Source organism: Ranitomeya imitator, chromosome 2 (genome assembly GCF_032444005.1).
Source record: "Ranitomeya imitator isolate aRanImi1 chromosome 2, aRanImi1.pri, whole genome shotgun sequence".
NCBI classification, from domain to species: domain Eukaryota; kingdom Metazoa; phylum Chordata; class Amphibia; order Anura; family Dendrobatidae; genus Ranitomeya; species Ranitomeya imitator.
Window position 1 is genome coordinate 292,692,451 of NC_091283.1, and position 27,969 is coordinate 292,720,419.

A 27,969-nucleotide genomic window follows, 5' to 3' on the forward strand; every position below is an offset into this window, starting at 1 on the left:
GCTCATGCACACTGGGGCAACGCATCCGTGTTCCAGCACCGCCAGCTGGTTCTCGGCAGTGTTTTTGTCACGGGTACTCCCTCGTGCCCAGCCTGGTTCCAGCACCGTCAGCTGTTTCCGGGTACTGTCAAGCTCACTGAGACACCTATGCGTTGCCCCGTCGTGTTGCGGTCAGGTTAGCCAACTCCAGGGTGCCTCCAGTTGAGGAGCTTCCTATGTGGGCTGCGTGAATTGCCAGTCAAGGCTGGTTCTGTAGTGCCAGTAGGCCAAGCTCCCCCTGTAGGACTGTTGGGGTTCGGTAACTGCGGCTGCCTCGCGGTCTAGCTGTTCTCTCCTCTCCTGTGGACCTTCTGGTCCACATCCTGGTTCCAGCACCGTCAGCTGGTTCTCGGCAGTGTCTTTTGCTCTTGTACCTTCTGCTCCCCATCCTGGTTCCAGTACCGTCAGCTGGTTCCAGGCAGAGCCTTTGGCTTAGGTGCCTCCTTCTGGGTATCCAAGTTCCACCAACGTCAGGTGGTCCTTGGTAGTGCTTTCAGGCACGGGTACCTCCTGCTTAGTAACCGGGTTCCAGTAACGTCAGCTGGTCCTCGGTAGTTCCATTGGCTCTTGGACATTCGGCTACCTATCCGGGTTCCAGTACCGTCAGCTGGTTCTCGGCAGTGTCTTTTGCTCTTGTACCTTCTGCTCCCCATCCTGGTTCCAGTAACGTCAGCTGGTTCCGGGCAGAGCCTTTGGCTTAGGTGCCTCCTTCTGGGTATCCGAGTTCCACCAACATCAGGCGGTCCTTGGTAGTGCTTTTTAGCACGGGTACCTCCTGCTTAGTAACCGGGTTCCAGTAACGTCAGCTGGTCCTCGGTAGTTCCATAGGCTCTTGAACCTTCGGGTAGCCATCCGAGTTCCAGTTCCATCAGCTGGTTCTTGGCATTTTCTCAGCCTTCTTGTACCTTCTGCTACATTTCCAAGTTGAAGACCCTAAAGTCGACGACCCGGAAGACCACCCCTAAGATGACGACGACACCAGAGACGACAACCAGTGAGATGACGACGACCCTGAAGACCACCCCGATGACGACGACGGCGGAGACGATGACGGCGGCGGAGACGACGACCCTGGAGACGACGACCCTGGAGACGACGACATGGAAGACCGAGAAGCAGAAGAACAAGAGGCTGCAGAACAAAGAGCAGAAGAACATTAAGCATAACACTTAATATCAGAGCAAAAGATATTATCTAAATTATATGCAGAAGAAGACTAAGCAGTGTATGGGGGTGAGTCCGTTCCTCCTCGTGGTGCCCCTAGATAAAGCCTGATGCTGCAGGCCAAACTGAACGCGGAGAAATGTAACTTTTGTGACAGGCAGAACGGAAGGTGTAATCTTCAAACTTTTATAGATAACAACTACGGGAATGCCTGTCACAAATGAGAATATGATGAAGAAGTAGAATAGGAAGAATAATAACAGTTGAATAAAATGAATATGTAGAATAGGAAGAATAATAATAGTTGAATAAAATGAATATGAAGAATGTAATAAAATAGGTAGAAGATGAAGAAGAAGATGAATAAGGTGAAGAAGAAGTTGATGTCAAAGATGCTGATGATGATGAAGATGAAAGTGTGGGAAAAGAAAAAAAAAAGAAGGGGAAGGGCGTGGAATAGTGAAACATCAATATCTGACAAAATAAAAAAAAATTTACATAGTCAATATCTTTGTCACTCCGAACGTCTTTAAAAAAAAAAAAAACATGCTATTCTATTTGATTGGGCTAAACCTCTATGCCTTTAATGTCTCCGCCACCTCCCCAAATACATCCTGCATTATTCTTAGTTGTTTTCCTTCATGTAGAATGAACCTACAAGGAAAGAAAGGGTTTATTTTAATTCCGATATTTTGGTCCCATTGACTTGCATTGGGATCGGGTATCGGCGATATCCGATATTTTTTGAATATCGGCCGATCCAATCCGATACCGATACTTTCCGATATCGGAAGGTATCGCTCAACACTAAAAAAGACATGTTTAAAAATGTACATACAGTATACAAATCTCAAGTCAAAACTATCGACTCCACAGCCCAGCTCTATGGGGCTATGGTTAGGCGAGTTTGCTGGCCAATCAAGCACAGTGATTTTGTTGTTTGTAAACCAGGTATTGGTACTTTTGGCAGCGTGGACAGGTGCCAAATCCTGCTGGAGAATGACATTTTAATCTCCAAGAAGCTTGTTGGTAGAGGGAAGCATGAAATGCTCTAAAATTTCCTGGGAGATGGCTGTGCTGACTTTAGTCTTGGTAAAACACAGTGGACCTACACCAGCAGATGACATGGCTCCCCAAACCATCACTAATTGTGGAAACTTCACACTAGACCTCAAGCAGCTTGGATTGTGTGCCTCTCCACTCTTCCTCCAGACTCTGGGACCTCGATTTCCAAATGAAATGCAAAATTTACTTTCATCTGGATGAGGTTTAACAATGATAAATGTAAGGTTATACACATGGGAAGAGGGAATCAATATCACCATTACACACTGAACGGGAAACCACTGGGTAAATCTGACAGGGAGAAGGACTTGGGGATCCTAGTTAATGATAAACTTACCTGGAGCAGCCAGTGCCAGGCAGCAGCTGCCAAGGCAAACAGGATCATGGGGTGCATTAAAAGAGGTCTGGATACACATGAGAGCATTATACTGCCTCTGTACAAATCCCTAGTTAGACCGCACATGGAGTACTGTGTCCAGTTTTGGGCACCGGTGCTCAGGAAGGATATAATGGAACTAGAGAGAGTACAAAGGAGGGCAACAAAATTAATAAAGGGGATGGGAGAACTACAATACCCAGATAGATTAGCGAAATTAGGATTATTTAGTCTAGAAAAAAGACGACTGAGGGGCGATCTAATAACCATGTATAAGTATATAAGGGGACAATACAAATATCTCGCTGAGGATCTGTTTATACCAAGGAAGGTGACGGGCACAAGGGGGCATTCTTTGCGTCTGGAGGAGAGAAGGTTTTTCCACCAACATAGAAGAGGATTCTTTACTGTTAGGGCAGTGAGAATCTGGAATTGCTTGCCTGAGGAGGTGGTGATGGCGAACTCAGTCGAGGGGTTCAAGAGAGGCCTGGATGTCTTCCTGGAGCAGAACAATATTGTATCATACAATTATTAGGTTCTGTAGAAGGACGTAGATCTGGGTATTTATTATGATGGAATATAGGCTGAACTGGATGGACAAATGTCTTTTTTCGGCCTTACTAACTATGTTACTATGTTACTATCTGAAAACAACACCTTGGACCACTGAAGAACAGTTCTTTTTCTCCTTGGCCCAGGTAAGACACTTCTGGCGTCTATTGGTCATGAGTGGCTTGATACAAGGAATGTGACACTTGTAGCCCATGTCCTGAATACGTCTGTGTGTGGTGGCTTTGAAGCAATGACTCCAGCAGCAGTCCACTCCTTGTGAATTTCCCCAATTTTTTGAATGACCTTTTCGTAACTATCTTTTCAAAGCTGTGATTATCCCGGTTGCATGTGCACCTTTTTCTACCACACTCTTTCTTTCCACTCAACTTTCCATCAATATGCTTGGATACAGCACTCTGTGAACAGCCAGCTTCTTTAGCAATGACCTTTTGTGGCTTACCTTCTTTGTGGTGTGTCAATGACTGTCTTCTAGACATCTGTCCAGTCAGCAGTCTTCCCTATGATTGTGGAGCCTACTGAAACAGACTAAGGGACCTTTTTAAACGCTTAGAAAGTCTTTGCAGGTGTTTTTTGTTAATTATTCTAATTTACTGAGATAATGACTTTTGAGTATTCATTGGCTGTAAGCCACAATCATCAACATAAATAAATACTTGAAATAGATCACTTTGTTGATACTGACCTTAGCAATGATGTACAACTTGTGGGACAGAGGAGAGACTTTGGGGATAAGGGACTACTCTAATTTTACCCCATTATGGCAAAATCAGCGACTGGTGGACTTTGACAAATTTACTGGTTTCTGAGGTTCAGAATCAAGGGGAATTCAGACTTTAGAACATTTAGTAGAAAATGGAACACTTAAAAGCTTTAAGGGTATGTGCACATGATGCAGATTCCATTGCAGATTTTTCCATGCGGATTCTGCAGAATCTGCAGGTAAAACGCCCTGCATTTTACCTGCGGATTCCCTGTGGATTTTGTGCGGATTTTGTGTGGATTCGCCTGCGTTTTTACACCTGCGGATTCCTATTATGGAATAGGTGTAAAACGCACAAAGAATTGACATGCTACGGAAAATAAACCGCTGCGTTTCTGCCGGAATTTTCCGCAGCATGTGCACTGCGGATTTTGTTTTCCATAGGTTTACATGGTACTGTACACCGCATGGAAAACTGCTGCGGATCCGCAGGGCCAAATCCACTGCGGATCCGCAGCCAAATCTGCAACGTGTGCACATACCCTAACAAACTACAAAAAGAGTTTGGATTGCTTCACGGCCTCTTCTTTCGATACCTACAACTTAGGAATGCATATCTAACTTAGTTTAGCGCTGCGGCACCAGATATACTAAAAAAATATTTACTATACTAAATAGCAGAGGCAAAATACACGACTGGCTTAATTTCAAACATCTATCAGAAACTCTCTCACATTCTCACATGGGAGACCATCCTCTGACAGCTACATTAAAAAAGCAGATGTGATGCTTATTACGGATGTTTTGAATCCACAATGATTGTAGGTCTTTTGCGAACATTGTATCAAGCTCGCAAACTTATTGCACAACATTGGACAAGCGCTCAACCACTGACAGTTAATGAGTTAATAAATAAGCAAAACAATATTATTTCATTGGAAATTTGACAACACTTGGGGATACTGGATGGATGTTCCAGGCCTACCATCTAGAGTACTCCTGAGAAAACATATGGCAATTTCTGGCTTCATGAACACTTGTAGTATCATCAATCCAGGTTAAATGATATAAGTAGGGCGAGTACACATGCAAACTACAGTAATTATGATAACTGAATGGTAGATATTCTAATGTATACACATCATAAAAAAAAATAGTATGAATACAGATTTATCTGGAATGTTATCGGGGAGGGGGGTTGTATTAGTTTGAATGAAAAAAAAAATTGAATCCTTGGAAGAAGATGACAACTTTATTGTATTTTATGTACAACAATTTCATAATGATACCATGTAACATTGAAAATATCTTTGTTCTACTGATGTCTCTTTGTAAAAACTATTGTGTAATTTTCTTAATAAAATTATCTAAAAAAGTGTGTCTTATAGTCTAAGAAATATAGTAAGTTCTAAAGTAATTTCCCTCTCTCTCAATAATACGTCCATTAAATGTTTTTGTAAAATTTGTCAATAACGTATATAGTTTGAATTATTTTTGATGGTCAACAAAATAATATTTTCCAGTAATTAATTTTTCACACTCTAGGTATGATAAAGTCCTCTCCTCTGTGTGGGATTTTGACTTCTCATTCCTCATGTTTGGTCCTGTTAAAATATAAACACTTCCATAAACCACCCATGCTGGGTCAGTTCCAGCAGTGTCAGCACTTGCATTTCGGCGGCTCAGGTTTTTATGTCATATGAGCCCTACATCCAATTAGTGGTGGCTTCACTGTTCTCACCTTCAGAACAATAAAAGGAAGTCAAAGAGAAGTCACAGCACTGGCTTCCTCTCCATGTTCAATACGTCTGAGGGTGGGGACAGTTTAGCTGGGGCTGATTGGACACAGGGCTCGTGTGATGCAACAACCTCATATGAGTCCCAGGAATGCGAGTGACGATACCACTGGAACAGCACCGGCACGGAAGTTGAATATGATTTTTTTTAATTTAACAAGGCCAAACATGATGACAATTCCTTTAAGAAAACACCATTTCCGTTTAAAACATTTCCCACATTAAGAACATGAAAAAGGCTTCTACCCTGTGTGAATTCTCTGGTGTATAACAAGATATGATTTCTTGTTAAAACATTTCCCACATTCTGAACATGAAAAAGGCTTCTCCCCTGTGTGAATTCTCTGGTGTATAACAAGATATGATTTCTGGCTAAAACATTTCCCACATTCTGAACATGAAAAAGGCTTCTCCCCTGTGTGAATTCTCTGGTGTATAACAAGATATGATTTCTGGCTAAAACATTTCCCACATTCTGAACATGAAAAAGGCTTCTCCCCTGTGTGAATTCTCTGGTGTATAACAAGATATGATTTCTGGCTAAAACATTTCCCACATTCTGAACAGGAAAAAGGCTTCTCCCCTGTGTGAGTTCTCTGGTGTCTAACAAAATATGATATCTGGTTAAAACATTTCCCACATTCTGAACAGGAAAAAGGCTTCTTCCCTGTGTGAGTTATTTTGTGTATAACAAGATGTGATTTCTTGTTAAAACATTTCCCACATTCTGAACAGGAAAAAGGCTTCTCCTCTGTGTGAGTTATTTGGTGTCTAACAAGATGTGATTTCTGGTTAAAACATTTCCCACATTCTGAACAGGAAAAAGGCTTCTCCCCTGTGTGAGTTCTTTGGTGTATAACAAGATATGATTTCTTGTTAAAACATTTCCCACATTCTGAACAGGAAAAAGGCTTCTCCCCTGTGTGAGTTCTTTGGTGTATAACAAGATATGATTTCTTGTTAAAACATTTCCCACATTCTGAACATGAAAAAGGCTTCTCCCCTGCGTGAATTCTCTGGTGCTGAAGCAAATCTGATTTCTGGCTAAAACATTTCCCACATTCTGAACAGGAAAAAGGCTTCTCCCCTGTGTGAGTTCTTTGGTGCATTACAAGATGCGCCTTCTGTTTAAAACATTTCCCACATTCTGAACAGGAAAAAGGCTTCTCCCCTGTGTGAGTTATTTGGTGTATAACAAGATGTGATTTCTTGTTAAAACATTTCCCGCATTTTGAACAAGAAAATCTGTTCTCTGCTGTGTGAATTGTTTGATGTTTAATAAAAGACTTTTCAAGGGGAAAGCTATTTCCATATTTGGAAGATGAAATCGGCTTCTTTGATTTAGGAGCAGTTCGTTTTTTAAAGCTTATTTTGTGACTTTGATTTTCCTTAGTAGTTGGTAATGAATCAGACGACAGGACTTGTTTCAAAAAATCAGATGACAGATCTTTGCTGTGAAGGGATGATGGTACATCTGGCGTAATGACATTCACTTCAATTGTATCCTGTGTGATCTCAAGATCATCTGATTTATAAATTGAAGATGTCAGCTGCACCTCTGATCTCCTGGTACAGTAATCTGCTAAGAATAAAACAAATTATTATTTTTCAATGAAATATCCTCAAATTTAATTTTTGAACATTTCTACTTAAACTGTCATTAATAATGGCAAGTTATGTTAAATATTTGAATTATGCACCAACAAAATGACAGCTGACAGTCTAAGGCTGCCGTCACACTAGCAGTATTTGGTCAGTATTTTACATCAGTATTTGCAAGCCAAAACCAGGAGTGGGTGATAAATGCAGAAGTGGTGCATATGTTTCTATTACACTTTTCCTCTAATTGTTCCACTACTGGTTTAATATAAAATAATATAAAATACTGACCCAAATACTGCTAGTGTGATGGCAGCCTAATAGAAAACCTCATGGCATGAACCAGTGGAGCGTGGTGTTCAACTATTTGTTCATTCTACCTCCCAAATATGGAATAAAAAGCCACCAAACAATGTTATGTAGACAAAATAATACCAATGAAAAGTTCTACTCATCTTACAAAAAACAAGTCCCCACTCGGGTCCATCATCTGTCAATGGAAAAACAGAGGTTTCTACATTAGTAGTGGCTTGAAAAGCAACATGGCTTCCATAAACCAATCTTGCAAAATCCACTCCTCCAAAGTTAAGTCTCCCCCTCGCTTCGGAGCATTGCAGTGTGCCCAAACCACATTTAGCATCCATGTATTTGACATTACTATAGCGAGAAGAACTCAATTTATGGTACGTGGGTCTTCTGGAGCACAATCTGGGCACTATGTGTTGGGTAATAAAATGGTATATTTTCAATTTTTACTCTCCAACATCCACTGCGCGCTAATTACCGGAAAGTGGCTGTGGAGTCAAAATTGTCACTACTTCTATAGATTAATTCACAGAGGGCTATACTGTCCAAAATGGAGTCATTTATGGGGATTTCTACTGCTCTGGGTTTCTGACATTGTCATATTAGGGATTCAAAAAATGCTGTGTCCTATCTTCTCTGGGATCTGCTCCTATGACGTCTGCTTATCCATTCTGTAGGTGGCGCTGGTAATGGAGGAGACAACAGAACCAGAAGCTCTGGGGGGCACAGATTGTTGAGCCACCAAGTTTAAGATGCCTGCAATCTGTGATACCATCCTTTCCAGCAGGAGTACCATCCATTCTTGCAGTTTGGGTGTGCACGCTGTCGAGCTAGAGTAATTTGCACCCTACTTCAGCCTACTGGAAAGCACCGCACTCCACTAAAGCTGGAAGCATATTGCCGGAAGCTGCAAGATACAGGCTTGTTCTCCTCTGGTTCAGTCCTCTGTACTCAGCTCCCAGCTTGTGTATTTGTTTCTTGTTGTGACCCCGGCTTGTTTACTGACTACTCGTGTCTTTTGATTTAATATTTTCTCTTCCCTCACGGTTGTAGTCAGTCTACCTGACTATTCTTCTTGCCATCTCATACTACTGAAAAGCAAGTATCAATGTGGCCCAAGCCTAGGGGTCTGAGTGTAAGGCCAGGTTCACATTGCGTTGGGTTAACGCTAACGGACTGCATTGCACGGCGAAAATGTCGCAATTAACGCCGTGCAACGGGTCCGTTAGCGCACCCATTGACAGCAATGTGATTTTTGCCTGTAGCGCATGCCATTTTCGGCACGCGCTAGCGATGTGCCGTTCTTTTGTGACGGACCTCGGACGCTGCTTGCAGCGTCCGAGGTCCATCCCTCGCTAGCGCAGATCGGAGATGGCGATGGATGATGGCGGGGATGGCGAACGCTGTCACAAAATAAACATTGCGTTAGCGCAATCCGCTAGCGCTATGCGCTTAACGGATTGCCCTAACGCAATGTGAACCTAGCCTAAGTCCAGATGTAAAGGGGTTAAAGAAGTTAAAGGATGATGGGCAAAACTATGACTATATAACACACCTACTGAAATAATCAAGCTGAACAGTCTTTTTAAGTATAAAAAAAAAATGAGCAACTAACGGCAAAACCTCTTTGGGGTAATTAGAGTATGGGACTGATAGCAATATAAACTATTGTAAAGGCCAATATTACATTAACCCCTTCATGACCCAGCCTATTTTGACCTTAAAGACCTTGCCGTTTTTTGCAATTCTGACCAGTGTCCCTTTATGAGGTAATAACTCAGGAACGCTTCAACGGATCCTAGCGGTTCTGAGATTGTTTTTTCGTGACATATTGGGCTTCATGTTAGTGGTAAATTTAGGTCAATAAATTCTGCGTTTATTTGTGATAAAAACGGAAATTTGGCGAAAATTTTGAAAATTTCGCAGTTTTCACATTTTGAATTTTTATTCTGTTAAACCAGAGAGTTATGTGACACAAAATAGTTAATAAATAACATTTCCCACACGTCTACTTTACATCAGCACAATTTTGGAAACAAAAATTTTTTTTGCTAGGAAGTTATAAGGGTTAAAATTTGACCAGCGATTTCTCATTTTTACAACGAAATTTACAAAACCATTTTTTTTAGGGACCACCTCACATTTGAAGTCAGTTTGAGGGGTCTATATGGCTGAAAATACCCAAAAGTGACACCATTCTAAAAACTGCACCCCTCAAGGTGCACAAAACCACATTCAAGAAGTTTATTAACCCTTCAGGTGCTTCACAGCAGCAGAAGCAACATGGAAGGAAAAAATGAACATTTAACTTTTTAGTCACAAAAATTATCTTTTAGCAACAATTTTTTTATTTTCCCAATGGTAAAAGGAGAAACTGAACCACGAAAGTTGTTGTCCAATTTGTCCTGAGTACGCTGATACCTCATATATGGGGGTAAACCACTGTTTGGGCGCACGGCAGGGCTTGGAAGGGAAGGAGCGCCATTTGACTTTTTGAATGAAAAATTGGCTCCACTCTTTAGCGGACATCATGTCACGTTTGGAGAGCCCCCGTGTGCCTAAAAATTGGAGCTCCCCCACATGTGACCCCATTTTGGAAACTAGACGCCCCAAGGAACTTATCTAGATGCATAGTGAGCACTTTGAACCCCCAGGTGCTTCACAAATTGATCCGTAAAAATGAAAAAGTACTTTTTTTTCACAAAAAAATTATTTTAGCCTCAATTTTTTCGTTTTCACATGGGCAACAGGATAAAATGGATCCTAAAATTTGTTGGGCAATTTCTCCTGAGTACACCAATACCTCACATGTGGGGGTAAACCACTGTTTGGGCACATGGTAAGGCTCGGAAGGGAAGGAGCGCCATTTGACTTTTTGAATGAAAAATTATCTCCATCGTTAGCGGACACCATGTCGCGTTTGGAGAGCCCCTGTGTGCCTAAACATTGGCGCTCCCCCACAAGTGACCCCATTTTGGAAACTAGACCCCCAAAGGAACTTATCTAGATGTGTGGTGAGCACTTTGAACCCCCAAGTGCTTCATAGAAGTTTATAATGCAGAGCCGTGAAAATAATAAATACGTTTTCTTTCCTCAAAAATAATTATTAGCCCAGAATTTTTTATTTTCCCAAGGGTTACAGGAGAAATTGGACCCCAAAAGTGGTTGTCCAGTTTCTCCTGAGTACGCTGATACCCCATGTGTGGAGGTAAACCACTGTTTGGGCACACATCGGGGCTCAGAAGGGAAGTAGTGACTTTTGAAATGCAGACTTTGATGGAATGGTCTGCGGGCGTCACGTTGAGTTTGCAGAGCCCCTGGTGTGCCTAAACAGTAGAAACCCCCCACAAGTGACCCCATTTTAGAAACTAGAGCCCCCAAGGAACTTATCTAGATATGTGGTGAGCACTTTGAACCCCCAAGTGCTTCACAGACGTTTACAACGCAGAGCCGTGAAAATAAAAAATCATTTTTCTTTCCTCAAAAATGATGTTTTAGCAAGCATTTTTTTATTTTCACAAGGGTAACAGGAGAAATTGGACCCCAGTAATTGTTGCGCAGTTTATCCTGAGTATGCTGGTACCCCATATGTGGGGGTAAACCACTGTTTGGGCACACGTCGGGGCTCGGAATTGAGGGAGCACCATTTGACTTTTTGAATACGAGATTGGCTGGAATCAATGGTGGCGCCATGTTGCGTTTGGAGACCCCTGATGTGCCTAAACAGTGGTAACCCCTCAATTCTACCTCCAACACTAACCCCAACACACCCCTAACTCTAATCCCAACTGTAGCCATAACCCTAATCACACCCCTAACCACAACCCTAATTCCAACCCTAACCCTAAGGCTATTTGCCCACGTTGCGGATTCGTGTGAGATTTTTCAGCATCATTTTTTAAAAATCCGCGGGTAAAAGGCACTGCGTTTTACCTGCGGATTTTCCGCGGACTTCCAGTGTTTTTTGTGCGGATTTCACCTGCGGATTCCTATTGAGGAACAGGTGTAAAACGCTGCGGAATCCGCACAAAGAATTGACATGCTGCGGAAAATACAACGCAGCGTTTCCGCGCGGTATTTTCCGCACCATGGTCACAGCGGATTTGGTTTTCCATAGGTTTACATGGTACTGTAAATCTGATGGAACACTGCTGCGAATCCGCAGCGGCCAATCCGCTGCGGATCCGCAGCCAAATCCGCACCGTGTGCACATAGCCTAATTCTAAAGGTATGTGCACACGCTGCGGAAAACGCTGCGGATCCGCAGCAGTTTCCCATGAGTTTACAGTTCAATGTAAACCTATGGGAAACAAAAATCGCTGTACACATGCTGCGGAAAAACTGCACGGAAACGCAGCGGTTTACATTCCGCAGCATGTCACTTCTTTGTGCGGATTCCGCAGCGGTTTTACAACTGCTCAAATAGAAAATCACAGTTGTAAAACCGCAGTGAAATGCGCAGAAAAAATGCGGTAAATGCGCCATAAATCCGCAGCGGTTTAGCACTGCGGATTTATCAAATCCGCAGCGGAAAAAAACGCAGAGGAACAGAATACGTGTGCACATACCGAAACCCTAACCCTAGCCCTAACCCTACCCCTAACCCTACCCCTACCCCTAACATTAGTGGAAAAAAAAAATTCTTTATTTTTTTATTGTCCCTACCTATGGGGGTGACAAAGGGGGGGGGTCATTTATTATTTTTTTTATTTTGATCACTGAGATATAATCTATCTCAGTGATCAAAATGCACTTTGGAACGAATCTGCCGGCCGGCAGATTCGGCGGGCGCACGGGGGAGGTGGAACGGAGCACGGGGGGTGGGGGGTGGAACGGAGCACGGGGGGGGGGTGTGGAACGGAGCACGGGGGGGCGGTGGATCGGAGTACAGGGGGGGGGGTGATTGGAGCACGGGGAGGGTGACTGGAGCACGGGGGGAGCGGACACGAGCACGGGGGGAGTGGAGCACAGGACGGAGGGGAGCCGGAGCAGTGTACCAGACAGATCGGAGGGCTGGGGGGGCGATCGGTGGGGTGGGGGCACATTAGTGTTTCCAGCCATGGCCGATGATATTGCAGCATCGGCCATGGCTGGATTGTAATATTTCACCAGTTATAATAGGTGAAATATTACAAATCGCTCTGATTGGCAGTTTCACTTTCAACAGCCAATCAGAGCGATCGTAGCCACGGGGGGGTGAAGCCACCCCCCTTGGGCTAAACTACCACTCCCCCTGTCCCTGCAAGGTGGGTGAAATGGGAGTTAACCCTTTCACCCGATCTGCAGGGACGCGATCTTTCCATGACGCCACATAGGCGTCATGGGTTGGATTGGCACCGACTTTCATGATGCCTACGTGGCGTCATGGGTCGGGAAGGGGTTAATTTCAACAAGAAATATACTTTTAAATAGAGCTATTTATAAGGTTGTGTGCGCACATTGCGTATTTGCTTGCTGAAATTTTTGCAAGGATTCTGCATCTCCTGGAAGAAAAACGCAGCTGCCAATACACACGGTTTTTCTGCACTTTTGTGAATCCAAAGAGCTAAATAAAGATATATTAAAAAAAAAAATAGTTGTGATGTCATTTCCTTGTTAAACCTCTTCAGCCAGATACCCTCATTAATATTAAATAAAGACAGACACACTCCAGCCTATGTAGGAGTGTTAACATAATTAACCTACATATGCTGTAACAAAAAAAAATTATCAAAAATCTGCGTGAAATGCAATATCTATTTATATTTCAAAATATTTTTTTTAAAATTGTGTGGGCTCCCACTTAATTCTCATAACCAGTAGAGGAAAAGCCGACAGCTGATATTAATATTCTGAGAAGGAGCCAATAGCCAAAGGTTCGCAGGCTATGAGTATTAATATCAGCTCACAGCTGTTTGCTTAGCCTTTACTGGCTAGTTTACAGGAAAACCCCAGAAAAAAAAATTGACATGGGTTCCCCCTATAAAATCAAACCAGCAAAGGCTAGGCAGACAGCTGTAAGCTGATATTAATAGCCTGGGAAGGGGCCATGGATATTGGCATCCCCCCAGGCTAGAAACATCAGCTCTCAGCCGCCCCAGAAATGTTGCATCTTATAGAAGCACCAATTCTGGCACTTAGCCTCACTCTTCCCACTTGCCCTGTAGCGGTGGCAAGTGGGGTTAACATTTGTGGGGTTGATGTCACCTTTGTATTATCAAGTGACATCAAGCCCACAGGTTAGTAAGGAAGAGGTGTCTATAAGACACCTATCCATTACTAACCATAGTGATATTGTATAAAACACAGACACCCAGAATAAAGTCCTTTATTTGAAATAATCACAGACTCCTTTATTGAATCAAAATTTACCATACTTACTGAACGCCTAATCTCAGAACTCCCTTGTCTCCTGCAAACAATCAAAAAGTGATAAACAAACATAATACTATCCTGTCCACCGTAGTCCATTTAATACCGAGTGTCCCACGGCGATCTCATGTGTAGAACAGTCACCACAGGAGATGTGACTGCTCTACCAGGCCTCCGGCGATACACTGACAGGAGGTAAATATTCCCGCAGTGTATCACTGCGCTGCCGTGAGAGTTCACCAGAGTTCATCAACTCCTATGCACTCACTTACGGCACTACCGCTATGTGAGAACTTTCCCACGCAGCTATGCCTTAAGTGAGAGCACCGAAGCTGATCAGCAGATTAACTCCAGTGAACTCTCACGGCGGCTCAGTGACACACTGCAGGAGCAATTACCTCCTGTCAAAAGATGTAGCCGGATGGGAGTAGTAGTCCCATCAGATAATGCCTGGGTATACACGTCGCATGAGTACACACACACACACAGACACACATATTCTCTGCCCACACAAAGACACACGCACATATTCTCCGCCCACACAGAGACACATGCACATATTCTCCGCCCACACACTCTTCCTCCTTCTGACATTCCCTTTGACAATTTGCTGCGTTTTTGGCAGCAAATCCGCAAACCTTTTTACACAAGAATTTTTGCTGCAGATTTGACTCACTCAATTAAAGTCAATGAGTCAAAAATGCTGCAGAAACGCAAAAAGAATTGACATGCTGCAGAAAATAAAAGCTGCAAATACGGACAGAAATTTACTGATAATGTGTAGAACACTTCAGGATTGTCATTGAATTACTTTGCTTTAGTATTCCATTGCGTTTTTTGAAGCATTAACACACGTAAAAAACCCCAGCAAAAATGCATTGTGTGCTACAGTCTAAGGCCGGTGTCACACTAGAGAGTTTTACGGATGTATGAGAGGCGGAAAAACAACGCATTGCACACGGACCAATGATTCTTTATGGGGCAGCTCCTATCTGCCGTATATTTCTCGGCCGTATTTAACAGGCTGAGAAAATCGCAGCATGCTGCGTTTGTCAGCGTATTGCGCAAAAAATCTGCGAATGAAAGTCTATGGGGGTGAGAAAAATACGGATTACACACTGACCATGTGTGTGACTTACTATGTGTAGACATTTATTCTATCTATTCTAACCTGTCAGTGTGATTTTACTGTACACCGCACTGAATTGCCGGCTTTTCTATAGGACACCGATGCGTACTTCTCGCAAGTCTCACTGGGAACTGAAGCTGCCGGCAGCATCGCGAGGAGCGGGACAGCTTCGGTGGACACCAGAAGGTGAGAATAGCACAATTTTATATTTTTTTAAATTATTTTTAACATTCTATCCCGTGCCGCGACCAATTAGCGACACAGGATTTCCGTAACAGACGGAAGTGGACTTTAGATAGAGATATATATATATATATATATATATATATATATATATATATATATATATATATAAAGCTAAGGTCCACTTCCGTCTGTTACGGAAATCCTGTGTCGTTGATTGGTCGCGGCACGGGATATAATGTTAAAAATAATAAAAAAAATATAAAATCGTGCTATTCTCACCTTCCGGTGTCCACCGAAGCTGTCCCGCTCCTCGCGATACTGCCGGCAGCTTCCGTTCCCAGTGATGCATTGCGATTCCCCCAGATGACTTAGCGGTTTTGCGAGACCGCTAAGTCATCAGGGGTTATTGCCGCAAAGCCTCACTGGGAACGGACCTGGCGGGAGCATCAGGACAGCTTCAGTGGACGCCGGAAGGAGAGTATATTATTTTTTATTACTATTTTATATTTTAATTCTTTTTTTTAACAGGGATATGGTGGCCACACTTCTATATACTACGTGGGCTGTGTTATATACTGCGTGGGCTGTGTTATATACTACGTGGCTGTGCTATATACTACGTGGGCTGTGTTATATACAACGTGGGTTGTGTTATATACTATGTGGGCTGTGCTATATACTACGTGGGCTGTGCTATATACTACGTTGCTGTCTGTGTTATATATTACGTGGCCTGTGTTATATCCTGCGTGGGCTGTGCTATATACTACGTGGCTGTGCCATGTACTACGTGGGCTGTGCTATATACTACGTGGCTGCTATATACTACATGGCTGCTATATACTACGTGGCAATGCTATATACTACGTGGCTGTCTGTTGTATATGTGGGCTGTGCTATATGCTACGTGGCTGTGCTATATACTACGTAGCCTGTGTTATATACTATATGGCTGCTATATGCTACGTGGCTGCTACACACTACGTGGCTGTGCTATATACTACGTGGCTGTGCTATATACTACTTGGCTGTGCTATATACTACGTGGCTGTGCTATATACTACATGGCTGTGCTATATACTACATGGCTGTCTGTTATATACGTGGGCTGTGCTATATGCTACGTGGCTGTGCTATATACTACGTGGCTGTGCTATATACTACGTGGGCTGTGTTATATACAACGTGGGCTGTGCTATATACTACGTGGGCTGTGCTATATACTACGTTGCTGTCTGTGTTATATATTACGTGGCCTGTGTTATATACTATGTGGCTGTGCTATATACTTCTTGGCTGTCTGTGTTATATACTACGTGGGCTGTGCTATATACTATGTGGGCTGTGTTATATACAACGTGGGTTGTGTTATATACTATGTGGGCTGTGCCATATACTACGTGGGCTGTGCTATATACTACGTGGCTGCTATATACTACATGGCTGTGCTATATACTACGTTTCTGTCTGTGTTATATATTACGTGGCCTGTGTTATATACTATGTGGCTGTGCTATATACTATGTGGCTGTGTTATATCCTACGTGAGCTGTGCTATATACTACATGGCTGTGCTATGTACTACATGGGCTGTGCTATGTACTACGTGGCTGCTATATACTACGTGGTTGCTATATACTACGTGGCTGTGCTATATACTATGTGGCTGTCTGTTATATAGTACATGGCTGTGCTATATACTACGTGGGTTATGTTATATACTACATGGCTGTGTTATATACTACGTTGCTGTCTGTGTTATATACTACATGGCTGTGCTATATGCTACGTGGCTGTGCTATATACTACGTGGACTGTGCTATATACTACGTGGGAAACACGTAGTATATAGAACCCCAGAATACTTTTTTTTCAAAATATTTTCCCACGCTAGAGTAGTATATACTACATGGCTGTGCTATATACTACGTTGCTGTCTGTGTTATATACTACATGGCCTGTGTTATATACTACGTGGCTGTGCTATATACTACGTGGCTGTCTGTGTTATATACTACGTGGGCTGTGCTATATACTAGGTGGCTGTGCTAGATACTACATGGCTGTCAGTATATAACACAAACACAAATGAGGGATGTGGAGGGCACCACCATGTATATAACTACGAGGGGCTCACCATGGGCAAAAAAATGCAAGTTAAAAACCAAAAAGAGAAAAAGCATGCCCATATAACAGGGAACACCCAAACTCATTAAACTTGCCAAAAGATTTTTTATTTCAATTGCACAAAATAAACAAAGCACATAAGACACACTAACAATTAAAAATATTTAAAAACACATTGTGAAATACTCAATGGTCATGCCTTATAATAAAGTCCATGATCCACCGCAGCTGCCTGCTCAAACTCAAATTGCGGATATAAGCTCCAGAACATGCATGTGAAAATCCCTTAATGACAATGAAACTGCATATATAATGACAAATCTTATGTATAATATTATGCATACCATAAACACATGCAAGTTAATACACTGACCTAACTATTCACAGTACCATATAACCAATAAGATGGGAAGGAACATGGTCAGTCCTGAACAAAACTTTAAGTTTAGTCTCACCTGAAGAAACCAGACTAAGTAAATCTGTGTGTTTCCAAGACCATGTGGTCCCTGTTCAGCAAGTAATGTTAATGGGACTCAGGCTATAATTGTATACAAAACCTGTTTCCACCGCAGGCAACGAAAAGAAGGCCAATACTCAGACTCCACGATTGGGGTGTGAACAAGTCCAATGGAGCGTCATTTGAGCTGAGAGCAGGTGTGGGTGAACCTTTTCCTTGTCTGTATACCATTATAGCCTGATATACTAGACTAACACTGAGTTACAGACCCAGATAACTGAGGTAGGGTGATCCCACCACAATCAAACTATCATACAGAAGAACAGGTAAAAAAAGACATAGTTTTTTATTCTATGTTACATCCCCAACAACAGCGTATGTATGAGGGGAGTGCTCAAACATTAAACCAGAGTTGCACTCATTTATGGTGGATCACTGGAGCTACTATGCGTCCTGTCCAGAAGATTAGAGAAAGTATTCGCGCTCCCATTTCAGGAGAGATTGTGCAGTAATCTGAAATTCTTAGGATCGAAAACATAATGTCATTTAAAACACGGAGTGAAGCCATGAAACCAGGGCTCGAGCCATGCCAACACATCTCCTGCAGGTGTGAATAAATGTATATTACAGCCATCAGCCACGCACAGCTTAGAGATATATCATGGCACAGGTGTACTGTTTATTATGCAGTTTATCACAATCCTCCTTGAAGTTATTTGATTTTAAAAGAAATTAAAAATTCAGTATAAAGGGAAACTCTGATATTGTACAGAAATTCACACTTGGCCTCACTGCACATTCAATGTTGTCAATCATAAAAGTGAAGTTTGCCCAGAAAGACTGGACCTGGTCTTGTAGGGACCATATGAGCACATTCAGCAGCACAGAAGGGAGAGAAGGTAGATTCATCCAATAAGATATCAGGATTCTAGGAAGCCAACAGCATCCTTACCCTTCGCTTTCTCTTATAGACCCATCATAGTATTTTTCTTAAAGAGATTTTCTAACTTATCAGCACATTCTACGTACGCTGTCATTTGGCTTTGCAGTTTACAGACCTGGGCAGGTTACGGTCAGCGTCTCCTAATTTCAGGGGGTAGGTGGATCCTCCAGGCTATATGTTCTATAGAAAAGGGCTTTTAATGACCAAAGTAATTTGAACAGTTTTGGATGGAGGAGAATGTTGTGGTCTAGAGGCAAAATGGTGATCACATGATTGTGATACGGCCGGACTACACCACCGATAAAGCAGCCACAGCCGGAGACTGAGAAGAATCTGTGACTTCTCTGCATTTAGTGGTCACTACTCACCTGGATAGTCATATGTAGGAATCTCCTTACACCGCTCATCACCCCTCTCATATGACTCTGTAGTGTTAATATGGGTCAGATCTTCACCCTGAAACAAAAATTGTAAAAGTCACAGACAGATGGAGAACTCACCTCTATGATCAGCTCTAATCCTGCCATCTCCACCGTTCTCATTACACAAGTATAAACCAAATTACTTACCGGTAATTGTATTTTATGGAGTCCACGACAGCACCCACAGAGAGGAGATATGCCCCCAGGAACAGGAAACCTACAGATAAAAAGGGCAGTCCCCCTCCCCTCCAGAGTTTGATTACAGAGTACAAGAGGAACTGCCAAAAAAAATTAGAACATCTTCATAAAAACCACTCAATATGTCTAAACATATACCTCAATATATACTACCATCACCCGGAGTAAATAACATACACATCTCTATTATGTGCTACTAAAGGGAGGGAAGTGAGTGGGTGCTGTCGTGGACTCCATAAAATACAATTACCGGTAAGTAATCCATTTTTTTATTCTCGCCACGACAGCACCCACTGAGAGACTGTCAGAGAACCATCATCTGGAAGGGACCTTCATATTGAGGACAGATCTCCCGAAAACCAAGTTAGAAGATGATGGCAAATTGAGACTATAGTGGTTGTAAAAGGTAGATGTTGAAGACCATGTTGCAGCATTACATATCAGATCCATCTAGACGTCCACCTTCTCAGCCCAGGAGGATGCCCTAGCCCATGCCGAATGTGCCCTTATTCCATCCGGAGGACCTTCACCCTTTGCTGAGTAGGCCAGACAGATTGAATCTCTGATCCAAAGTGAAAGTGCTCCTTGTGACTCTAAACCCCTTCCTGTGGCCCTGCGAAGACACAACCAAAGCTCTACTCTGCCTCCAGGGATGAATTCTGTCTATATAAAACTCAGGACATCTCTCCTCCTCAGAAGTAAAAGGGTTATCAAAAATGGAGGGAAGGAAAATCTCCTGACTTCTTTGAAAAGAAAGGGTAGCGGGCACCACACAGAGTATTTAGGGATCAACCAAGTATATATATATATATATATATATATATACATACAGTATATATGTATAGTACAGACCAAAAGTTTGGGCACACCTCATTTATAGATTTTTCTGTCTTTTCATGGCTATGAAAATTGTGCATTCACACTGAAGGCATCAAAACTATGAATTAACACATGTGGAATTATAAACTTAACAAAAAAGTGTGAAGCAACTGAAATTATGTCTTATATTCTAGGTTCTTCAAAGTAGCCACCTTTTGCTTTGATGACTGCTTTGCACACTCTTGGCATTCTCTTGATGAGCTTCAAGTTCCATGCCATCAAGTGGAGACCCCTCACCCTAGGATGACGGAATGGACCCCAAGAGGGCAGGCCCGGATCTGAGGTGAGGATCCAGGTGTCGGATATGGACATGGCTCTGAGCCATGAAAAGCAAAGTCTTTTGGGCCAGAAAGGAGCGATGAGAATTACCCTTGCTCTATCGTCCCTGATCTTCCTGATGGAAGCACCATCATTGGGGGAAACGCATAGGCCAGACTGAACCACCAAGGGAACTGGAGGGAGTCGACCATCTCTGGCTGATCTGCCCTGTTCAGGGAGGCAAACCTTTGGACCTGTCTGTTGCCCCTGGTAGCAAACAAGTCTATTTCCGGAAGCCTCCACAAGTCCACTAACTTCCTGAATACTTGGTGACTGAGAAACCATTCTCTCTGATATAATGTATAGTGACTGAGGAAGTCTGCTTTGAGATTTTCCACTTCCCTGATGTGAAGGGCTTAGAGGGACAAGAGATGGGTTTCAGCGAGTTCGAGAATCTCACCGCAGTAGACATCAGCACTTTTGATCGAGTTCTGCCTTGCCAATTTACGTATGCAATTTACATATGAAACTAACATGGTATTGTCTGACAAAACTCTCACATGAGACCCCCACAGCTGTGGGAGAAAAGTGATGTAAAGCATGGATGACTGTCTTTAATTCCATTAGATTGGAGGAGTCATCAGCCTCCTCTATGGACCTGTGCCCCTGGACCAGGGTTATAGTACCATATGAGCTCCCCATCCATCAGGACTAGCATCTGTAGTAACTATCCAGGACGGTTTCACTACCCATGGAATCCCCTTCCCTCCTGGTCTCCAGGGACCTCCACCACGACATGCTAGATAATAGACATAAAACCTCCAACTCAAGAGCCTCCTGTTGTGCCGGGGATCTAAGAGAGGTCATGACAAAGGAATCTGGGGGGGAAGTGACAAAACTCTAGTTTCAACCCCGATGTTACTAAGCCCAGGGCCCAGGAAGTAGAAGTGATCTCCTGCCATCTGTGGCAAAAGAATTTTAACCTGCCGCCCACAGGAGGGTCAGGGTCAATGGAATTTATTACTCTTCCTGGGAGAGGATCCGCTAAAATGGGCACCTTTTTGTTTGGTCTCCTTTGTCGCCCAGCAATCTCAGTTTTCATAAGGCCACCTTCTACCGAATGGCTGCTTTCTGAAGGCCCTCCTGTAGCATGGAACAGACTGGTTAGGGAACTCCTTCTTTCTCTCTCCCGCCTTGGTGAGCATCTCATCGAGCACGCTGCCAAACAGGAACTCACCCTGGCATGGAATTGCGCACAATTTAGACTTTGATTGCACATCCCCCTTCTAGCACTTCAGCCATGGGGCACGACGAGCAGAATTAACAAGACCAGCTGACCTTGCCGCCAGGTGTAGGGAAGCCACAGAAGCATCGGCTAGATATTCTGTAGCTCCCCTGATCAATGTAATAGAGGACAACAGCCTCTCTCTAGACAATCCTTTCTTGATCTGTTCCTCCAGCTGGTCCACCCAAACAAGTAGAAAAATTCACAGCAAATACGATTTGTTGGGAAAATGATCAAAAAAGCTGATTCACAGAAAAAAATCTCAATTATTAAAAAAATATGAGGATAAGAAAGAACAGGGGCCCCTATTTCATAAAGATAACCACTATGCACGCTATCCAAAGGGGATCCTGTTGTGAATTCCGCTCTTGGGCTCCCTCCGGTGGTTGTAAGTGGCACTTTTGTGAGTTCTGCTCTTGGGCTCCCTCTTGTGGTTTCTAGTGGTATGGCTGCTCATTGGAGTTAGCTGTCATCAGCTGCCTCCACTTATCGTCTCTTCTGCTCGGCTATTTAGGTCTGGCTCTTTCTTCAGCCAGTGCCACTTGCAAATGGTTCCTGGTTGGATTCACATCTCTTTGGAGTTCCCTGTTATCCTGACCAGTTCAGCTAAGCTAAGTTTCTGCTTGCTCTTTTCTGTCCATAGATTGTGGACTTATCCATTCTGTGCTTTCTATGTTTGTCCAGCTTATCAGTGTGATTTAATTCTGTCTTGCTGGAAGCTCTGGGAGGCAGATTTGCCCTCCACACCTTTAGTCAGGTGTGGAGATTTTTTTGTAAACTCTGCATGGATTTTTGTAGTGTTTTATACTGACCGCACAGTATTCCATCCTGTCCTATCTATTTAGCTAGACTGGCCTCCTGTGCTCATCCTGGTTTCATTCTGTGTATGTCTTTTCCCTCTCCACTCACAGTCATTATTTGTGGGGGGCTAATCTATCCTTTGGGGATTTTCTCTGAGGCAAGATAGTTTTACAGCTTCTTTCTTTAGGGGTAGTTAGCTCTTAGGCTGTGACGAGATGCCTAGGGAGAGTTAGGAGCATTCCACGGCTACTTCTAGTGTTGTGTTGAGCTTAGGGACTGCAGTCAGTACAGTTACCACTTCCTTCAGAGCTCGTTCCATGTTGCTCCTAGACCACCGTATCATAACAGGATCCACCCTGTGTGTCTGTGTCGTTATGCCATAGGATATTTGACATCACCAAGCTAAGTAGCAGACTTTAACAAAATGTGTATTTACTCCTGATGAACCTCGGTGTAGAGGGTTATTCTATATACACATGTCCTTTTGCAATATGTTGGGCTCATAAGCTTTGGTTGTTTTTTTTGCACAAAGTATCATTACGGGGAGAACATGTCCCAAGTGGTTATCTTTAGGAAATAGGGGCCCCTGTTATTTCTTATCCTCATTGTTTTTATCATTATAGAAGACATCTTGACATTCATTAGTGGGATTAGATTTATGAAAATTGTCAGATAATCATTATTAAATTTAATAGATAGTCAATAATGCACTTTTCCAGCAACTGTAAGCCCAGCAATATTTTTTTGCTACATTATTTTTTGCACATTAGCACCTTAAGATCTCTCTATCAGGGTCAGCATTGGGACAGCCGTCGAGGAGTGGCGGCGCCACATGTCGCAAAGAAATCTAGGACGCCAACCCCCGCAGTGAGGCAGGATCAGAATACGGGCAATTCAGTACATTTTTTGGCCTCCAAAAGTCATATCCTCAGGCCCATAGCCTTATATGCAGAATTATGGAATTTAACTGTCTTTCTACCTCTTCCCTATAGGGATCGTTAGAATAGAAGGGACAGCCAACGGTGAGCGGAGGTGCCATTGCACAGGAAATAGGGTGCCAACCTCCGCTGCCAGGTAGGGTGCAGTATAGTAATAGGCCCATAGGGTTACGCACCCCCCTAGTGCTTTTCTTTAATAGACGTTTTTTCTTTGGTGATGGTTTTGTGTGCACCAGTTTTTAAACATAAATAAGAATAAAAGGTATTTTTTAATAATTGGGATTTTTTTCTGTGAATCCACTCAAACAAGTATTGACCTTGCTGTACATGTGCTGGATATAGCCGGTCTAAAGGCTCTGTTGTAGGACTCCCATGATCTTTAAGTAATGTATCTGCTTTGCGATCTAGAGGGTCAGATGGGACCCCAGAATCTTCTACAGACAGGACAGAATGCCTAGAAGTCGATGCCACTGCAGAGTCCACCTTGGGAATCTTGAACCAAGCTGTCAGGTTATCATCCTCAAAGGGACAAAGGGATACCTCCTCTTGGAAAATGAAGAGAGGAACCCTCGCGCTGCCCCTGCTTGCTCCATTCCTTCCAGACCAAATCCTTCTCCAATAACGGGGAAAGCACGTCTCTTTTTCTATGAAAGAACTGCAAACATAATTTCCTGCGTAGATCTAGCCTCTGTCGCCTCTGAAAGCCCCATGGTATTTCTAACTGATTTCACCAGATTATCCATACTCTCTATGAGAAAACAAGATAGCCCTTCTTCATGATGATGAATCAGAAGCACCAGAGGATCCTGCCTGGACGGTACCGGAAGCAGAACTGGAGACAGGGGTAACACTCCTTGCTTTGGACTTATGTTTCTTAGGCCTGTTTGAACATCCTAAGGACTGAAGTTCCTCTCTTATCATTAATCGTATATCAGCGGAACTAACCAAGGACTCCTCCTCTAAAGTCTGGCTGATACAACTCTGACAAAGTCTTTTAAGATAGAGGTCAGGAAGGGGTTGAGAGCACGAGGCACATTCTTTGTGCTTGGATTTTTTAGATTTCTTAGCCTGAAGGGGAGGTACACAGAAAGAAGGTGACTCAGCTTAGTAGGCAGAGTCATGTAACACTCACCCAGTGAAGCTGTGATGTGGTACCGGTTCTGGAAGCGGAGGCACAGTACGAGTTCTAGACAGATCAGATCTCTTACTCCGTACCCTCTTGTCAGTGGAGTCGCCCTCTCGGGAGTGCCCACTGTTGCTCTTGGGATTGCTGTGCGGCTGCACCTCCACCACCTGTGAGTGCACCTAAGATTCTCCTGGGGAGGACATCTTTGGGACACATCGGTAGCAGGAGGCCACCGGATCTTATACTTTCAGCCCGTCCATCTCCAGAACACGCCTACCCGGATCCTCGGAAGTGAACCCAAGCAATTTCAGTTCAGGAAGCCTGATGGAGGAGCAGGTCGGCCGATGCACGCATCCCGCTCCACAAGATGAGTGCCGGTCTGGTCCTACTGCACCGCGTAAGCCAGGACAGCCTCTTCCGGATCCTGGCCTCACATCATCCACCATCAGACGAGGGGAAGTCAGACATGCAGGGCTCCCCTGACGCTGCTTCTGGTGCCGCAGCCCCTGCCGTTCCCCCAACACCGCACAGGCGGCAAGCACGGGCCCTGGTAACCTTTCCCCTGCTGGTTCCCGCAGGAACAGGAAACCAACATAGGAGGTGAGGGGGACCACCCCTTTTTATCTGTAGGTTTCCTGATCCTGGGGGCGGATCCCCTCGCTCAGTGGGTGCTGTCATGGCAATAATAAAAAACCCCCATATAATACTGGTGGATAAAACAGGACTGAGCACAAGACCTTCACAGCCATCTACACATCATAGGGGAGATCTCATGACACCTTCTCTCCATCTACCTGAGGATCCTGAGGAACATTGGGATCTTCTTGTTTACAGTCCTGTGGAAGAAGAGGACGGGAACATCTCTCTGGTGTTGTCCTCGTACTGGATAGATCTGGAGGAAACACATACAGGGACTGAATTCATTCTTTACATACAGATAATTATAGGCCATGTGTATTTAGTCCTGTCTATTACCTGGTGATGTGAGGGGCTGGGGAACCTCCATCATGACGTCCTTATACAGATCTTTGTGTCTTTCTAAATACTCCCACTCCTCCATGGAGAAATAGACAGCGACATCCTGACACCTTATAGGAACCTGACACATACAATTATACCGTCATCTCCTGATCCCTTCATAGTGTTACAGTGTAATGTCCCAGAATTCCCACCTCTCCAGTCAGCAGCTCAATCATCTTGTAGGTGAGTTCTAGGATCTTCTGGTCATTGATGTCCTCATGTATCAGGGGGTGAGGTGGAGGCCCCGTGATTGGGCTCAGGGGTCTCCCCCATCCCTCAGACACAGGGTCCTGACAGTGCTCATTAGAGGTCTTCTTCACTACTGTGTAATCCTGGTTATGGAGAAACACATTAATAAATCTCACTACAGACATTTCCAGAGTCCTCACCTCTCCAGTTCTGTCCATCTGTTATTCCCATAGATAAGAATGATGTAATGTGACGTCATCAGAATCTCTCACCTCTCCAGTAAGTCGGAAGAGGATCTCTAGGGTGAGGTGTAATATCCTCTCCGCCATCTTGTCTCTGTCTATATTCATCTGTGATGGGTAATTCAGGAAAATTTTCTTCTATAGAAGATCTTCACTGAGAGGATCTGATATTGTAGAGATCTGAATGAGAAGATGAGCCGATGTAACATCATAAAAATCCTGTGCTTCTGTGCGGTAGCCGCACACGTCAAATCCCGCATGCAGATGCATCCGCATACAACGCACATCCCTGCGTACCCAATGTTAAAGATAGGTACGCAGGACACATGCAGAGTAGGCGGAGCTTCAAGGAGGAAGAAGGGAGGAAGTACACCGCTATCCACAGCCCTCCCGACCACAAATGTGAAACCAGCCTGAGACATCTCCTCCATGCTCCCAATCACTGGCTATGTTACTCACTGCTTCAGCAACTGATTGGCTGTAGGAATCACAAGTTCGTTAGGACTGAGCAGGAAATACAGAGACTGGCGGGGACTCAAGCAGCAATGGTATTTTTTTTTTGTTATTTTACAACATACCGCCTTCTTCCCTGACATCTAGTAATAAAACCTATATATTTAGGCCACAGACAACAAGCAGTTTCTCCTCGGAGTCGGCAGCTGAATACGTTCCTCATAGACTCATCTTCCATAACGCTAATTCTCGTCTCATTTACCGACACTGGAATCGGCATTAGCAATACTGCAGGAGATATTCATTACACGTGACAGGAGAAATAACTACTTCATGGTGAGGACGACATCTTCATCTTCTACTACGGCTCTAGAAACATATTTGTCCAGAGTCGGTCACTGACTCCATCACCACCGGCCGTCTATATGAAGGTTTCCCATCTTCCCCGCACTGTAATCTTCTATCACGTTAGATCTCAGGTCTGATTCACACATAGAAGTTTGAGGCTTTTAGAAAAGATTTTTTGTAAGAACAAGACAGGAGATATATGAGGCCAACGTCTCCATATACTGGTTTTTTTTCTCTGGATATGATGTTTTTGGGGGCATTTTCCCATAGGCTTCCATATATTACATGAAAAAACATTATACTGTATGGGCCCCGTACTATGAGATTAAGGCCGGAGTCACACATGCGAGAAATACGTTCGTGTCTCGCATGTGAAAAGCAAGCTCTGGCGCCGGCACTCCAAAGCGGAGCTTGCAGCCACATAGCAACACATAGAGCCACACACTCCGCTCCGAAGTGCCGGCGCCAGAGCTTGGTTTTAACATGCGAGACACGAACGTATTTCTCGCATGTGTGACTCCGTCCTAATACAGGTTTCCTTGGTTCCCGTCTTTCATAGTTGGGTCGTTTATCAGCGGAAAAGGAACAAAACCATTGTGATTCTTATAAGGAGACAACACAAACCCCCTAAATATAACATTTTATAACAACCCCACAATCTGTGACTCTTCGGGGTAAATCGCTCTCTCCCCATTGGATTAGAGCTGATACTATGAAGCTAAAGAGACTAAACAGACTTTCTGTCACCTCCATAAAGGGGCACTTTACTGTGTTTGTCAGAACTGTCCGAGGATTATTAGAGGGGATAGTTTCCCCCTATTAGAAGGGACACCTGTGGATATTGGGGTCTTTACCTGCTACACTTCTGGGGGGATTTACTTGGTAAAGTGGATGTTGGACAAATATCACCATCAATTACCATCAGACTGTAGGAACATCGCTCTTCTATTCGGCTCTATGGATCCAGGACCTGTGATGAGGTCACAGGAGGGGAGGAGT

The 27,969-nt window shown here is 43.6% G+C and overlaps 1 protein-coding gene across 3 annotated transcripts; it reads right to left on the reverse strand.

Moving 5' to 3' along the window:
- Nucleotides 1-5,147: 5,147 nt before the first annotated feature.
- Nucleotides 5,148-27,953, reverse strand: LOC138663267 (oocyte zinc finger protein XlCOF22-like). Of its 3 annotated transcripts, none has more exons than XM_069749443.1 (7): nt 27,825-27,953; nt 26,200-26,349; nt 25,891-26,070; nt 25,694-25,817; nt 25,513-25,610; nt 19,180-19,267; nt 5,148-7,295 (listed from the first exon to the last, which is right to left on the reverse strand). In XM_069749443.1, the coding sequence occupies exons 2-7, from the start codon at nt 26,275-26,277 to the stop codon at nt 5,956-5,958; spliced, it is 1,908 nt and encodes a 635-aa protein (XP_069605544.1). In that variant the 5' UTR covers nt 26,278-26,349; nt 27,825-27,953; the 3' UTR covers nt 5,148-5,955. The 3 variants fall into 3 exon arrangements, with proteins under 3 accessions (XP_069605544.1, XP_069605543.1, XP_069605542.1); XM_069749442.1 differs by having other exon boundaries at nt 5,149-7,292; nt 27,890-27,944; XM_069749441.1 differs by having other exon boundaries at nt 5,157-7,295; nt 27,890-27,944.
- Between the last annotated feature and the right edge of the window lie 16 nt (nt 27,954-27,969).

Coding starts and splice junctions, on each gene's coding strand:
- LOC138663267 (XM_069749443.1), bottom strand. CDS start 26,277: ATGAATATAGACAGAGACAAGATGGCGGAGAGGATATTACACCTCACC. Junction 25,611..25,693: donor CCAGCCCCTCACATCACCAG/GTAATAGACAGG, acceptor TGTTTCCTCCAG/ATCTATCCAGTACGAGGACA. Junction 7,296..19,179: donor TCCTACATATGACTATCCAG/GTGAGTAGTGAC, acceptor TTTTATTCTTAG/CAGATTACTGTACCAGGAGA.